The sequence below is a fragment of the Chiloscyllium plagiosum genome, unplaced genomic scaffold (assembly GCF_037043375.1).
Source record: "Chiloscyllium plagiosum isolate Xiang-an unplaced genomic scaffold, Cpla_swu_hap1 HiC_scaffold_34, whole genome shotgun sequence".
In the NCBI taxonomy this organism is placed as follows: Eukaryota; Metazoa; Chordata; class Chondrichthyes; order Orectolobiformes; family Hemiscylliidae; genus Chiloscyllium; species Chiloscyllium plagiosum.
In genome coordinates this window covers 44,932,466-44,949,468 of record NW_028270172.1, presented here as the reverse complement: position 1 = coordinate 44,949,468, position 17,003 = coordinate 44,932,466, and the positions used below count along the sequence as shown (strand labels likewise).

General features: G+C 43.1%; 1 protein-coding gene across 5 annotated transcripts in view; it reads right to left on the bottom strand.

Annotated features, from left to right (window-relative positions):
• Positions 1-17,003, bottom strand: part of LOC148141157 (uncharacterized) — a 68,599-nt gene that overhangs the window by 31,066 nt on the left and 20,530 nt on the right. For all 5 annotated transcript variants that reach the window (XM_087978646.1, XM_087978649.1, XM_087978650.1 and 2 more), the window contains exon 2: positions 2,325-2,424. In XM_087978646.1, the coding sequence (XP_087834772.1) occupies positions 2,325-2,376 (52 nt within the window). In that variant the 5' untranslated portion in view covers positions 2,377-2,424. The remainder of the gene's footprint in view (positions 1-2,324; positions 2,425-17,003) is intronic.

Below are 17,003 nucleotides of genomic sequence, written 5' to 3'. Positions count from 1 at the left end.
GGGGCATGGAATGCGCTGCCCGTGGGAGTGGTAGAGTCGGAATCATTGGCGACCTTTAAGCGGCATTTGGATAGGTACATGGATGGGTACTTAATCTAGGTTAGAAGTTCGGCACAACATTGTGGGCCGAAGGGCCTGTTCTGTGCTGTATTGTTCTATGTTCTATGTTCTATGTTCTAGAGGGCATAGGTTTAGGGTGAGAGGGGAAAGATATAAAAGAGACCTAAGGGGCAACTTTTTCACGCAGAGAGTGGTACATGTATGGAATAAGCTGCCAGAGGAAGTGGTGGAGGCTGGTACAATTGCAACATTTAAGAGGCATTGGGATGGGTATATGAATAGGAAGGGATTGGAGGGATATGGGCCAGGTGCTGGCAGTTGGGACTAGATTGGGTTGGGATATCTAGTTGGCATGGACGGGTTGGACCGAAAGGTCTGTTTCCATGCTGTACATCTCTATGACTCTATAACTTCTAGCAACGTGCAGTCTTACAGGAGTTAACAGCTTTTTTAAAAAAAAGTTACAACACAGAACCTTATTTTATATCCAGATTGTGCATTCTCACAGAATAGGTTACATATCGAATTTACATGCTAGCTTCTTTCTGGTTACTCCCACCATTATACTCGCACAGATATTGAAGATTTCTTGCAGCATGCAATGCAACCCCAATACTGCAGTTTGACTGGAATCTGTCAATGGAAAACACAGTGCCTAAATTTTGTTTTATTGCATCAGGAATCTAGTATAATTTGTGCAGTAAAGACTGTTCTCAGAAGTGGGTAAGCTTTGGATCACAGTATCCGAACGAACCTACATAATGCACCTCAATGTTGATTTCATAAAGAAATGTCCCTAACATTCATTGTTGCTAAAGTTTAGCAACTGGGTGCATAATTTAACTTTGAAATGATCAACCTTTCACTTCTTGCTTTCAAAAAGAAGCCTTCCTGTGAGTACAGCCCTCAGTAGCTCCCCCCACCCCCTCAGGAGAATGTCCCTGTAGTGCTGCAGATAGGCATATTCATCTGACAAAGTGTTTCATTGCTCTTAACGCCAGAAAACATACATGTGTCAGGGACAGGTAGGAATTCCTGCCCTATTGGAAAATGGTCATTAATGCAGCAGACAGAAGTATCGTTGTATCATACTGAATCCACTGTATCATATAATTTTACAAAGGGTGCAGAAACAGCATGCCCTGGAAGTGCATGAGATGCTTCTAATTATGGCTGGCAGAACATATTGAAAAGGTAATATTAAAAAATAACAGGGGACCCTTGGTTTTATTAATGAAGACATGCAGTAGATAAGTAATGGAAAGCCTTTACAAAACAATAGGCTCCAGCTGCAGTACCATGTTCAATTCTGGTTCACTTTAGTGAACACAGAAGAGATTTACTAGAACAGCATCACGGATGAGGACCAGAGAAGCTGGGGCTGTGCTCCATATACTAAAGAAAACTTTAGAGGTTCTAATATTCATGAGCAGTTTTGTCAGACCCATAGCAATGTTCCACAAAAAGTCAGCATGCCAGGAATGGCCTTCAATAGCAACAGTTTAGCAGGATATCGTCTCGGAGCAGGCAAGTGGGACTACTTTAGTCTGGGATCATGATCGGCACGGACTGGTTCGACTGAAGGGTTTGTTTCTGTGTTGTATGATAATATGACCCTACATTTAAAGTTATCAATGAACACCCTTATCTTTGGAAAATTTACAAGCGGTGCTTTTGTCACAAGTCATAGATGAGGACATATAGCATTCTGGAGTTCAAAGACATACACAGGTAATCAGTGTAGACACTGCACTGGTAACAAATTATAGTATTTAATACAGTTACAGGACATGAGCATCACTGGCAAAACCAAGACTTATTGCCCATGCCCTAGTGCCCTAGAGAAAACTAGATTGATTTAAACACTGTTAGAAGTCAGTTAAAAGTGAAATCACACTGATGTGGGGTCTGGAGTCACAAAATGCATACCAAGAAGGGACAATTGATTTATTTTCCAAAAGATGAGTGAACAGGATGTGTATTAACGACATTTGGTAGTTTTGTTGCCACCAGGACAGAAACTATTTTTTTTTTAAAATTCCTCCTTTAACTATATTTTGTATTTACCAGCTGCTCTAGTCAGATTTGAACTTGTTAGTCTCAGCACTATTTTGCCATACCAACAAATAAAGAGGATAGAGGAGCCTGAATTTGCAATACCCAAGATCTTTTGCATGTAAACACTAAGTCACTTGGACATCCACTTTGCAGTATAAAAGACAACTATTAAAAAGGGGCTGAAGATAGACTCTTGCTTCACTTACCTTTTGCTGCAATGGGGAGGACAATTACTAACAGCTTGAGTGTCCAACTCATATCAGTTGCATCAAACTGTACTGAGATACTGGGGAATTTAGAGTTGACCTGGAAAGAGAAAGGAAAGATTCTAAAAATATGGTGTATACGTGGCTGTGTGCTGACATGTTTTATGAATGTAAATGGTAAGACCACAAGACAGAGGACAGACAGCTATTTGGTCCATTACGTCTCTTCTACCATTCAATAAGATCATGGCTGATCCTCAACTCCACCTTCCTGATTTAACCCTCAATTCCCTTACTAATGAAAAAATACTATATATCTCAGCCTTGAACATTTATGATGGCCCAGCCATCACATTCCTCTGTAGTAAAGATTCCACAAATACACTACTCACAGATACAAGTCCTCCCATCCGTCTTATACAAGTGAGTCCTTTGAGATTCTGCCCTCCGGTCCAAGATTGTCACAGATGGGGAACCAATGGTGACTTTGTCAAGTTCCCAAAGACTCTTGCACATTTCAATAAAGTTGCCTCTCATTCTTCTAAACTCCAAACAAGTACAGGGCCAACCTACTCAACTGCTCCTCATTAGAAAATCTGTCCGTACCCAGAATCTGATTTCTCTGGACTGCTCATTTTGCCAGTATATCTTACCTTAGGTAAGAGGCCAAAGAGGTTCACAGTATTCCAGGTATTGTCTGAGTACAGCCTTCTATCGTTTTAGCAAAACCTCTCTACTTTTATATTTCCTTCCCTTCCCTTTGGAACAAAGGTCAACTGACCATTCACCTTCCTTTTATCTACTGAACTTAGGTGCAAAGTTTGTGATCCATTCATGAGGACCATCTTTTTGCAGTCTTTCTCCATTTACATAATATTCAGTTCTTCCAAAGTGTAACACCTCACATTTTTGCACATTATATGCCATTTGCCAAGTGAACCTTTCTATATTGCTCTGTTGAATGTTATTTTCATTTTTTGCTTTCCCATCTATGTTTTGTTGCCATCCACACACATGGCAACAGTACATACACTTCCCTCATCCAAGTCATATATACAAATGCATACATATATATATATATTGTACATAATTTGGTCCCAGCACTGATCCTGTGGTGCACCATTAGTTACAGGTTGCTCTCCTGAAAATGCCTCCTTTATCCCAACTCTTCTCCTAATAGTCAGCTAATTTTATCTACGCTAATAAACCACTTCCAGCACCATGGCTCTTTTCTTAAATAACTTTATGTGTGGAACCATATCAAACAACTTGTAGAAATCTACTGATTCCCCTTTACCTATCTTGCTTGTTACCTTCTCAAAGAACTGCAATAAAACTTGTCAGACACAATTTCCTCTTTGTGAAACCATGTAAGGATAACCACATCGTTATACTATGTGTTTATAAATGGTCTATTACAAGTAGTTCTTCTATAACATGATGATTGTCATGTTCTTGTGCAACCCTACATGATAGGAAAATTGCACTTTAGAAACAGCGCTTAAAGTGTTGGCAATGTAATCATGTTACAGCCAACAAGTTTTAAAAAGATCACATTTTAGAAAGTGTCCCCAATTCATCAATTGTGTCACTGCGAATTCGCATTAACAAAATGTGCATTATAGAACAACCTGTACATTTTTTTATAATAGCCTCACATTTTCTTTTGACAAATATTAAGTGAAATGCTGTATAGTTATCTGTTTTTGTCCTGTCTTTTTAAATAATCTTACAATGGTAGTTTTCCAATCATCTGGGATTGTACCAGTACCTAGGAATTTTTGTAAGATTAATATCAGTGTATCCCTGTATGTCCTCTCTATAGCTACTTACTTTATTATCCTAGCTTGCAACCCATCAGGTCGAGGAGATGTATCAACTTTTAACTCCTTAGTACCATTTATCTAGTAATAGTTGTGTTTATTCCCATCTATACAGCCCGAATTAATATTTTTGGAATAGCTCTTTACCATGAAGATCAATGCAATGTATTTTTTCAATGGCTCAGGGATGGGCAGGACAAGCAGCTTAATGTTCCAGGATACAAATGCTACAGGAAGGATAGAAAGAGAGGCAGGGGAGGAGGGGGAGAGAGGAGGGGAGGGGGGGGGGGGGGGTGAGGTTTTCGACAAGGGATACGTTACAGTGTGCTGAGGGAGAATATTCCTGGAAATACATCCAGGGAAGTTATTTGGGTGGAACTGAGAAATAAGAAAGGGATGATCACCTTATTGGGACTGTATTACAGACCCCCTAATAGTCAGAGGGAAATTGAGAAACAAACTTGTAAGGAGATCTCAGCTATCTGTAAGAATAATAGGGTGGTTATGGTAGGGGATTTTAACTTTCCAAACATAGACTGGGACTGCCATAGTGTTAAGGGTTTACATGGAGAGGAATTTGTTAAGTGTGTACAAGAAAATTCTCTGATTCAGTATGTGGATGTACCTACTAGAGAAGGTGCAAAACTTGACCTGCTCTTGGGAAATAAGGCAGGGCAGGTGACTGAGGTGTCAGTGGGGGAGCACTTTGGGGCCAGCGACCATAGTTCTATTAGATTTAAAATCGTGATGGAAAAGGATAGACCAGATCTAAAAGTTGAAGTTCTAAATTGGAGAAAGGCCAATTTTGACGGTATTAGGCAAGAACTTTCGAAAGCTGATTGGGGGCAGATATTTGCAGATAAAGGGACGGCTGGATAATAGCAAGCCTTCAGAAATGAGATAACGAGAATCCAGAGAAAGTATATTCCTGTTAGGGTGAAAGGAAAGGCTGGTAGGTATAGGGAATGCTTGATGACTAAAGAAATTGAGGGGTTGGTTAAGAAAAAGAAGGAAGCAAATACAAGGTATAGACAGGATAGATCAAGTGCATCCTTAGAAGAGTGTAAAGGCAGGAGGAGTATACTTAAGAGGGAAATCAGGAGGGCAAAAAGGGGACTTGAAATAGCTTTGGCAAATAGAGTTGAGGAGAATCCAAAGGGTTTTTACAAATACATTAAGGACAAAAGGGTAACTCAGGAGAGAACAGGGCTTCTCAAAGATCAGCAAGGCAGCCTTTGTGTGGAGCCGCACAAAATAGGGGAGATTCTAAGTGAATATTTTGCATCAGTATTTACTGTGGAAAAGGATATGGAACATATAGGCTGCAGGGAAATAGATGGTGACACCTTGCAAAATGTCCATATTACAGAGGAGGAAGTACTGGGTGTCTTGAAATGCATAAAAGGTGAATAGATCCCCTGGACCTAATCAGGTGTACCCTAGAGCTCTGTGGGAAGCTAGAGAAGTGATTGCTGGGCCTCTTGCGGAGTTATTTGTATCATCAATAGTCACAGGTGAGGTGCTGGAAGACTGGAGGTTGGCTAACGTGGTGCCACTGTTTAAGAAAGGTGGTAAGGACAAGTCAGGGAACTATAGACCGGTGAGCCTGACATCAGTGGTGGGCAAGTTGTTGGAGGGAATCCTGAGGGACAGGATGTACATGTATTTGGAAAGGCAAGGACTGATTCGGGATAGTCAACATGGCTTTGTACGTGGGAAATCATGGCAGGTCAAGCAGCATCCAAGGAGCAGGAGAATCGAAGTTTCGGGCATACGCCCTTCTACAGGAAGAAGGGCTTATGCCCGAAACATCGATTCTCCTGCTCCTTGGATGCTGCCTGACCCGCTGCGCTTTTCCAGCAACACATTTTTTAGCTCCGATCTCCAGCATCTGCAGCCCTCACTTTCTCCACGTGGCAAGTCATGCCTCACAAACTTGATTGAGTTTTTTGAGAAAGTAACAAAGAGGATTGATGAGGACAGAGCGGTAGATGTAATCTATATGGACTTCAGTAAGGCATTCAACAAGGTTCCTCATGGGAGGCTGATTAGCAAGGTTAGATTTCATGGTATACAGGGGGAACTAGCCATTTGGATACGGAACTGGCTCAAAGGTAGAAGACAGAGGGTGGTGGTGGAGGGTTGTTTTTCAGACTGGAAGCCTGTGACCAGTGGAGTGCCACAAGGATCGGTGCTGGGCCCTCTACTTTTTGTCATTTATGTCAATGATTTGGTTGCGAGTATAAGAGGTACAATTAGTACGTTTGCAGATGATACCAAAATTGGAGGTGTAGTGGACAGCGAAGAGGGTTACCTCAGGTTACAACAGGATCTTAATCAGATGAGCCAATGGGCTGAGAAGTGGCAGATGGAGTTTAATTCAGATAAATGAGAGTTGCTGCATTTTGGGAAAGCAAATCTTAGCAGGACTTATACACTTAATGGCAACGTCCTACAGAGTGTTACTGAACAAAGAGACCTTGGAGTGCAAGTCCATAGCGCCTTAAAAGCAGAGTCACAGGTAGATAGGATAGTGAAGGCGGTGTTTGGTATGCTTTCCTTTATGGGTCAGAGTATTGAGTACAGGAGTTGGGAGGTCATGTTACGGCTGTACAGGACATTGGTTAGCCACTGTTGGAATATTGTGCAGAGTTCTGGTCTCCTTCCTATCGGAAAGATGTTGTGAAACTTGAAAGAGTTCAGAAAAGATTTACAAGGATGTTGCCAGGGTTGGAGGATTTGAGCTATAGGGAGAGGCTGAACAGGCTAGGGCTGTTTTCCCTGGAGGGTCGGAGGCTGAGGGGTGACCTTATCAAGGTTTACAAAATTATGAGGGGCATGGATAGGATAAATAGACAAAGTCTTTTCCCTGGGGTGGGGGAGTCCAGAACTAGAGGGCATAGGTTTAGGGTGAGAGGAGAAAGATATAAAAAGGACCTAAGGGGCAACTTTTTCACACAGAGGGTGGTACGTGTATGGAATGAGCTGCCAGAGGATGTAGTGGAGGCTGGTACAATTACAACATTTAAGAGACATTTGCATGGGTATATGAATAGGAAGGTTTTGGAGGGATATGGGCCAGGTGCTGGCAAGTGGAACTAGATTGTGTTGGGATATCTGGTCAACATGGATGGGTTGGACCGAAAGGTCTGTTTCCATGCTGTACATCTCTATGACTCTAACTCCTCTGTCATTTCCATGCTCTCCATTATAATTTCTTTCACCTCTTCTCTAAAGGGTCTATATGTTTAGATTTAGATTACTTACAGTGTGGAAACAGGCCCTTCGGCCCATTCACTCCTTCACCTAACACTACGGGCAATTTAACATGGCCAATTCACCTAACCTGCACATTTTTGGACTGGGGTAGGAAACCGGAGCACCCGGAGGAAACCCACGCAGACACGGGGAGAATGTCAGTGTGGTGTTTGCACAGTTGCCTGAGGCGGGAACTGAACCCGGGTCTCTGGCACTGCGAGGCAGCAGTGCTAACCACTGCCACCCGTTCACAATGGTCTTTCTTTCCCTTTCGATGTACTTTAGAAAAACTCCCAATATCCATTTTTGTGTTCCATGCTACTTATACCCTGAGTTTATTTTCACCTATATTTTGGTGATCATCTTTTGATGGCTTGTAAAACTCTGCCAGTCTTCTGGTTTCTCACTAATCTTTGTCATATTGTACATTTTTTTCTTGCAATTTCATACCATCCTCAACTCCCTTGGTTAATACTGTTGGTTTATCCCTATTCCAGGTTATTACCTTCATCAGCTCTTAATTAGCTGAAGCTCAGTCAGCAACATTTTCACCTCTGAACCAGAGAACGTAGGTTCAAGTACCATTGCAGAGGTACTTGAAACCATTAACACTCCAGTAATAACATGTTCTTTATAAAGCTAGTGCTCTGGGAAGTTTTACTGATCAGACATTTAACACATACACAGTTTACCCTCTCAAGACAGAAAATTCTCATAGCACTATTGAAAGACAAGCAGGGAATTCTTGTGACCTGGCCAATATTTATCTCTAAACAAACATCATTAAAAGATTAACAAGATCATTATCAGGAGACAAGCTGAAAGAACACATCAGGAGGTGGAGAAGTCAACGTTTCGGGTGTAACCCTTCTTACAGCCGAAACATTGACTTCTCCACCTCCTGACACTGCCTGGCTTGCTGTGTTCTTCTAGCCTCCTGCTAGTCAACTTTGGATTCCAGCATCTGCAGGTTTTTTTGTCTCTGAAAATGATTACTGGAAGCCTTAATTCAGAACATTACTGTGCTTCTAATATTAGAACAGTGACCACATTTCCAAAAGTGATACATATTGAGAATACATATTGATAATGCATAGTAAGCTTCCTCTTTTTTTTTAGTTCAGCTATAGGTTGCACTGTGTACATTTGGAGCTACTGCCATGGACTTTGGTTTTGCCTGCTCTCCCCAGATGACCCATTACTGTCCTCAGTATTCCGAATACTTGAAGAGTAAGGTGCACCAGGCTGCCTGTTCCTTCTTGAGTTCACTGTTCTAATATTAGAAGCACAGTAATGTTCTGAATTAAGGCTTGCAGTAATCATTTTCAGAGACAAAAAAACCTGCAGATGCTGGAATCCAAAGTTGACTAGCAGGAGGCCAGAAGAACACAGCAAGCCAGGCAGTGTCAGGAGGTGGAGAAGTCAATGTTTCGGCTGTAAGAAGAGTTACACCCGAAACGTTGACTTCTCCACATCCTGATGTGTTCTTCCAGCTTGTCTACTGATAATGATCTTGTTAATCTTTTAATGATGTTTGTTTAGAGATAAATATTGGCCAGGTCACAGGAATTCCCTGCTTGTCTTTCAATAGTGCTATGAGAATTTTCTGTCTTAAGAGGGCAAACTGTGTGCTGTTTAGGGTGCAGGTTTGCTCGCTGAGCTGTAGGTTTGATATCCAGACGTTCCATTATCTGGCTAGGTAACATCATCATTGGCGACCTCCAAGTGAAGCGAAGCTGTTGTCTCCTGCTTTGTATTTATATCTTTCTCCTATCCGTTCCTGGGGTTTGTGGTGATGTCATTTCCTGTTCGTTTTCTGAGGGGTTGATAGATGGCATCTAGATCTGTGTGTTTGTTTATGGTGTTGTGGTTGGAGGGCCAGGTCTCTAGGAATTCTCTGGCATGTCTTTGCTTAGCCTGTCCCTGGACAGATGTGTTGTCCCAGTCAAAATGGTGGTTTTTTTCCATCAGTGTAGGGCTACGAGGGAGAGAGGGTCGTGGGTCATGTCTTTTTGTGGCTAGCTGGTGTTCGTGTATCCTGGTGGCTAACTTTCTTCCTGTTTGTCCTATGTAGTGTTTGTGGCAGTCCTTGCATGGAATTTTATAGATGATGTTGGTTTTGTCCATGGGTTGTACTGGGTCTTTTAAGTTTGTTAGTTTTTGTTTGAGAGTGTTGGTGGGTTTGTGTGCTACTAGGATTCCGAGGGGTCTCAGTTGTCTGGCTGTCATTTCTGAAACTTCTTTGATGTATGGTAAGGTGGTTAGGGTTTCTGGTTGTGTTTGGTCTGCTTGTCGTGGTTTGTTCTTGAGGAATCTGTGCACTGTATTTTTTGAGTATCCGTTCTTCTTGAATATGTCTTATAGGTGGTTCTCCTCTGTTTTCCAAAGTTCGTCTGTGCTGCAGTGTGTGGTGGCTCGTTGGAATAGTGTTCTGATACAGCTTCGTTTGTGTGTGTTGGGATGGTTGCTGGTGTAGTTAAGTATTTGGTCAGTGTTTGTCGGGGGTTTTCTGTATACGCAGGTTTGTAGTTCTCCATTGTCCTTTCTTTCGACTCTGACATCCAGGAATGCGAGTTTGTTGTCGGTTTCTTCCTCCTTGGTGAACTTTATTCCTGTGAGGGTGTTGTTGATGATGTTAAATGTCTCTTCTATCTTGTTTCGTTTTGTGATGACAAAGGTGTCATACGTAGCAGACCCAGATGGTTTGATGGTTGGTAGGGCTGTTTTTTTCTAGCCTTTGCATTACCGCTTCTGCTATGAATCCTGATAGTGCAGGTGCCATGGGTGTGCCGTTGGTTTGTTTGTAGACTATGTTGTTGAAAGTGAAGTGGGTGGTGAGGCACAGGTCCACTAGCTTCATGATGTTTTCGTTGGTAACATGATTGATGGTAGTTGGGGTGTGTGTGATGGTCTCTTCTAAAAGTGTGGTAAGTGTTTCCTTTGATGGAGGTGAACAGTGCTGTTACATCGAATGAGATCATTGCTTCGTCTTCCTCTATTTTGGTGTTTTTGATGATTTTTAGGAATTCCTGGGTGGAGTGGATGGAGTGCTGTGACTCTTCTACTAGGTATTTCAGTCTTGCGTGTAGTTCTTTGGCCAGACTATAAGTTGCTGTTCCGGGTGGTGCGACTATACGTCTGAGGGGGGCTCCTGGTTTATGGATTTTTGGTAGTCCGTAGAATCGTAGGGTGTTGGTCCCGTCGGGTTTCATTTTCTGGAATTCCGTCTTGTTTAATTGTCCGGAATTGTGTAATTTTCTTCGGAGATATGTCATTTTGTTTCCTAGTTGTGGGGTCGGGTCTAGCGCCACCTGTTGGTAGGTGTTGGTGCCTGCGAGTAGTGCATTGGCTTTCTCGATGTAGACCCTTCTGTTCAGGATGACTGTGAGCCGACCTTTGTCTGCAGGTAATATAACAATGTTATTGTATTTTTTGAGGTTTTCTAGGGCTTTCTTTTCTTGTGTGTTCAGTTTGTTTCCTTCCCTCTTTCGGCTCAGAGTAGGTGCAACTGTCTGTCTGATCGTTTGTTGTGTTTCTTCCGTGAGATTGTTGTCCTTCAATGTGGTTTCTAATGCCGCTAGGAAATCCTTCTTGTCAGCATCTCGGTAATTGAAATTTAATCCTTTTACTAGTACCGCCTTTTCTGTGTCTGATAGGGTCCGGTCTGATAAGTTCTTTATCCAGGCCCCTGTTATCGGTTTTGTCTTTTTTTGAGAGTTTGTCTAGGTTTTTCTTCAGGTCCCGATTTCCTTTATCTGTATTTGTCGTTGTTTGGTGTTTATGGCTCATTCTACCGCGTCTGTCCATTCTTGATTTGTTGCTTGTTTGAATAAAGTTCACCAAGGAGGAAGAAACCAACAACAAACCTGCATTCCTGGACGTCACAGTCGAAAAAAAGGACAACGGAGAACTACAAACCTGCGTATACAGAAAACCCCCGACAAACACTGACCAAATACTTAACTACACCAGCAACCATCCCAACACACACACAAACGAAGCTGTATCAGAACACTATTCTAATGAGCCACCACACACTGCAGCACGGACGAATTTCGGAAAACAGAGGAGAACCACCTATACAACGTATTCAAGAATAACAGATATTCAAAAAAATACAGTGTGCAGATTCCTCAAGAATAAACCACGACAAGCAGACCAAACACAACCAGAAACCCTAACCACCTTACCATACATCAAAGAAGTTTCAGAAATGACAGCCAGACTATTAAGACCCCTCGGAATCCTAGTAGCACACAAACCCACCAACAACTCTCAAACAAAAACTAACAAGCTTAAAAGAACCAGTACAACCCATGGACAAAACCCAACGTCATCTACAAAATTCCATGCAAGGACTGCCACAAACTCTACTTTGGACAAACAGGAAGAAAGTTAGCCACCAGGATACACGAACACCAGCTAGCCACAAAAAAACACGACCCTCTCTCCCTCGTAGCCCTACATACGGACAAAAAAAGCCACCATTTTGACTGGGACAACACATCTATCCTGGGACAGGCTAAGCAAAGACATGCCAGAGAATTCCTAGAGGCCTGGCACTCCAACCACAACGCCATAAACAAACACATAGATCTAGATACCATCTATCAACCCCTCAGAAAACGAACAGGAAATGACATCACTACAAACCCCAGGAACCCCATCCAGGAGAAAGATATAAATAGAAAGCAGGAGACAATAGCTTCGCTTCACTTGGAGGTCGCCACTGATGACGTTACCTCGCCAGATAATGAAACATCTGGATATCAAACCTACAGCTCAGCGAGCAAACCTACACCCTAAACCTCAACCTGAGCTACAAACCTTCACAAACCTTGCAACTGTGTACTGTGTTAAATGTCTTATCAGTAAAACTTCCCAGACCACTAGGACTATAAAGAATATGTTATTACTGGGGTGTTAATGGTTTCTGCATGTGGCCCATTCTCACTTCAAACAACTTCTCCATTCACTCATCTCACTTTCTCCACATTTAACAATGTTGACATTGAGTACCTGAATGAGTCACTACCTTCCTCTCAACTTTCTTTGGTACATTCATTACAATATTGACGTTGCTTCTTTCTCTCATCTGGATTAGAAAAAATAAATTGATTTCGCATCTAATTTTCATCTCTTTCACATACACCAATCCATCTCTGACACTTCATTTTCCTCTTTGGAGTTTTCTGCTTCCCATTTCCAGAAGTTAGGCTGTCCACCAATATCCATTACAAACCCACCAACTCCAACTGTTACCTTGGCTACAAAGCCCACTCACACATCCTCCTGTACGGAATCCATTCCATTCTCCCAGTTTCTCCATCACATCCATTGCATCTTCCTTCTTCCTAATTCAAATCAATCAATCATCTTAAGGCCTCTACTGTCTTTGCACCCTATTACAACAAATCTTCCTCTGAAGTGACTGCAATCCATGTCCCAGTTCTGAAGGGTCACTGGCTCTAAAACATTAACGTTAATTTCTTTCCATAGATGTTGCCAGATTTGCTGAAATTTTCCAATAATTTCCATTTTTCTTTCAGATTTCCAGCATCCGCAGATCTTGTGGTTTCCACACATCTGGTCTCACTCTTTCCCTCATCTCCCAGAATAACAGAATTCCCCTTTCATTACTTTGAACCTCACCAAACCTCTACATTCGAAGAATGCTGGAGCTGTTTTCCCTGGAGCGTGAGAGGATGAGGGGTGAGCTCAGAGGTTTATAAAATCATGAGGCACATGGATAGGGTAAACAAACGAGGTCATTTCCCTGGGGTGGGGGAGTTCAGAATGGAGGGCATAGGTTTAGGGTGAGAGGAGAGATTTAAAACGGACCTAATGGGCAACCTTCTTTACACAAATGATGGTGCATGTATAGAATGAGCTGTCAGAGGAAGTGGCGGAGGCTGATACAATTACAGCATTTAAAAGGCATCTGGATGAGAGGGTGAATAGACAGGGTGTGAATAGGAACCTTCACCCTGACATGGACCAAGTGCTGGCAAATGGGACTAGATTAGTTTACGATACCTGGTCGGCATGGATGAGTTGAACCAAAAGGTCTGTTTCTGTGTGGTACATCTCAATGACTCTATGAACACCCTCCACAAATTCATCACCTTCAGCAGAATGTCACCACCAAACACATGCACCACTCCTTGATCAGCATTGTGCAGAGATCATTCCCTTTATAGCACCCTGGCCCACTGCAACACTCCCTCATTTTTGTGGGCTATATCCAATATCACCTTCCCACGCATTCAGAGATGTAATTCTTGCCTTTTTATTTTCGAGCCCCCAAGGCACCAAGACCCAACCTTCCAGCTGAAGCAGCAATTTGCTTAAATTTCTTTCAATCTCGTCTACTGCATGTGCTGCTCACAATGTGGGATGTCTCCATTCTGTCCATAACAACAACCCCCAACCTTCCAAGCACCTGCTCGGTCAATACATCTTTTTGCTCTGATGTTGACATTACTGTCCTAAGTCTGTTGCAATGCTCCGGCAAAATGTTATTCAAGGTGGAGCCACAGCATCTCATTTTCTAAGCTTCAGGACTCAAAGTGGACTTCAACTTCAGAAAATGAACATTGCCCTTGATTCTGATTGCACCCTCTTCCACCCACAGTGTTTTGTATGGGTTTGCTCTTAGCAGAGTTGGCCTCTATTTCTTATAGTCTTATGGTCTTAATTGCTAAATGAAAAGGCAATTCTGCAGCCACAGTTGCGCATCCTGAATGGTGTCACAGACAGCAAAGGCCACAAATCAGGGTGGTTTCCCTCTTGCTCACCTCTTGACTGAACAAAGACAGCTTAACTATTTTTTTTTAAATTATGCCAGTATTCTACCGCAATGTGGTAATTTGTCAAGAACAGAAATCAGACATTTCCCTCCGAATTCTAAAAAAAAAGTTTCTTGCTCGTAGAGTAGGTACACACCCACACAAAAGTTACAGAAGGTAGCACATATTTTGGTCTCAATAGTTCAAGGTTTCCTCGTCACATTGCTTTTCACCAAGGTTAAAAAAAAAATTGAAAACCACTGTAATCCCTTTAGTTTAGTGAGGAAAATCTGCAGGTTTAGGAAAACTGTTTCACAGTGGTTTAAATTGCTCTCAGAAATGGATTTCTCTTGTTGCACTCCAGTCGATGTGCAACCAAACTCCTGTAACAATTCGATACCGTTTCAGTTCCTCAACAGTGGAAGGATCTAAGCCAATCAGACCAATCTGCTCACGAAAAGATCGGAATAGGATTTGTCATGTTCAGCTTCATAAACAGGCCTTAACTCTCCACAGAATCTTAGTTTCTGGTGTGTGACTGGAAGATTTCTGTCCTCACAAACACCGTGGAATTTTCCCACTTTCAGTCAGAACGCGTGGGATTCATTGTGTCCAGTCAGCCATGACTCAGCAACTTTTCGATCCATTCCTCACCTAATTCATTATGATCTCTTGGGCGCCTTTTCCCAGGCAATCACAAGGCCTGAGGTGGAAAGACCTGCGGTTGCTAGTTGCCATGGTGCACGCCACTTCAGATGCTAACATTCAGGAACTGGCCCTCATATTGTGGTTTTCGACTGTAATCACAGAGGACATGGCCCAGAGAAAAGGGAAGCTCACTCCCTGCTTCGCAGAACAGGGATCTAGAGTTCTTAGTGGGATATACCGCAGTGCTTTTTCATGCCAACCAATCCAGGAGGCCATGCCACCAACCCATACCAGCCTGGATGCAATTATGATCTGAGTCAGCATTGTGTCCAGATGAACTGGGATGGGCAGTAGTGCAGGACCAAAGGTCAACGATGCTCTCCACTCCACAAGACTAAGTGTTTGCCATCTTCTCTCTGCTGCCTCACAAATACAGGGCCACCGCCCATTAACTCTGCTGCTGCATATCTCTCACGAACGCACATGAAGCGCAACCTTTTCTATCATATACATTGTCTATGCAACATATCTCACTCAATATCTCACTTTCAAACCACTTCCTGTAGCACTTCATACCCCATGGGGACACCCCACCATCTACGCACTAAAGAGGATGAGGAGGATCTTTAGACAATAGGTGCAGGAGTAGGCCATTCTGCCCTTGGAGCCTGCACCACCATTCAATATGATCATGGCTGATCATCCTCAATCAGTATCCTGTTCCTGCCTTATCTCCATAACCCTTGATTCCACAATCCTTGAGAGCTCTATCCAACTTTCTTAAACAAATCCAGAGACTGTTCCTCCACTGCCCTCTGGGGCAGAGCATTCCACACAGCCACCACTCTCTGGGTGAAGAAATTTCTCCTCACCTCTGTCCTAAATGGCCTACCCGTATTTGTAAGCTGTGTCCTCTGGTTCAGCACTCACCCATCAGCGGAAACATGTTTCCTGCCTCCAGAGTGTCCAATCCTTTAATAATCTTATATGTCTCAATCAGATCCCCTCTCAGTCTTTTAAACTCAAGGGTATACAAGCCCAGTCACTCCAGTCTTTCAGCATAAGGTAGTCCCGCCATTCCAGGAATTGAACTCATGAACCTATGCTGCACTCCCTCAATAGCCAGAATGTCTTTCCTCAAATTTGGAGACCAGAACTGCACAATCCAGGCATGGTCTCACCAGGGCCCTGTTCGGCTGCTGAAGAACCTCTTTGCTTCTACACTCAATCCCTCTTTTTATGAAGGCCAGCATGCTATTAGCTTTCTTCACTACATAGAACATAGAACATAGAACAATACAGCACAGAACAGGCCCTTCGGCCCACGATGTTGTGCCAAACATTTGTCCTAGCTTAAGCACCCATCCATGTACCTATCCAATTGCCGCTTAAAGGTCACCAATAATTCTGACTCTGCCACTCCCACAGGCAGCGCATTCCATGCCCACACCACTCTTTGGGTAAAGAACCATGGGTGGCACGGTGGCAGTGGGTGGCACGGTGACACAGTGGTTAGCACTGCTGCCTCACAGCGCCAGACACCCGGGTTCAATTCCTGCCTCAGGCGACTGTCTGTGTGGAGTTTGCACGTTCTCCCCGTGTCTGCGTGGGTTTCCTCCGGGTGCTCCAGTTTCCTCTCAGTCCAAAAATGTGCAGGTCAGGTGAATTGACCATGCTAAATTGCCCGTAGTGTTAGGTATGGGGTAAATGTAGGGGTATGGGTGGGTTGCACTTCGGCGGGCCGGTGTGGACTTGTTGGGCCAAAGGGCCTGTTTCCATACTGTAAGTAATCTAATCTAATCTAACCTACCCCTGACATCCCCCCTATACCTTCCACCCTTCACCTTAAATTTATGTCCCCTTGTAACACTCTGTTGTACCCGGGGAAAAAGTCTCTGACTGTCTACTCTATCTATTCCCCTGATCACCTTATTCACCTCTATCAAGTCACCCCTCATTGTTCTCCGTTCCAATGAGAAAAGGCCTAGCACTCTCAACCTATCCTCGTACGACCTATTCTCCATTCCAGGCAACATCCTAGTAAATCTTCTCTGCACCCTCTCCAAAGCTTCCACATCTTTCCTAAAGTGAGGCGACCAGAACTGCACACAGTACTCCAAATGTGGCCTAACCAAAGTCCTGTACAGCTGCAACATCACCTC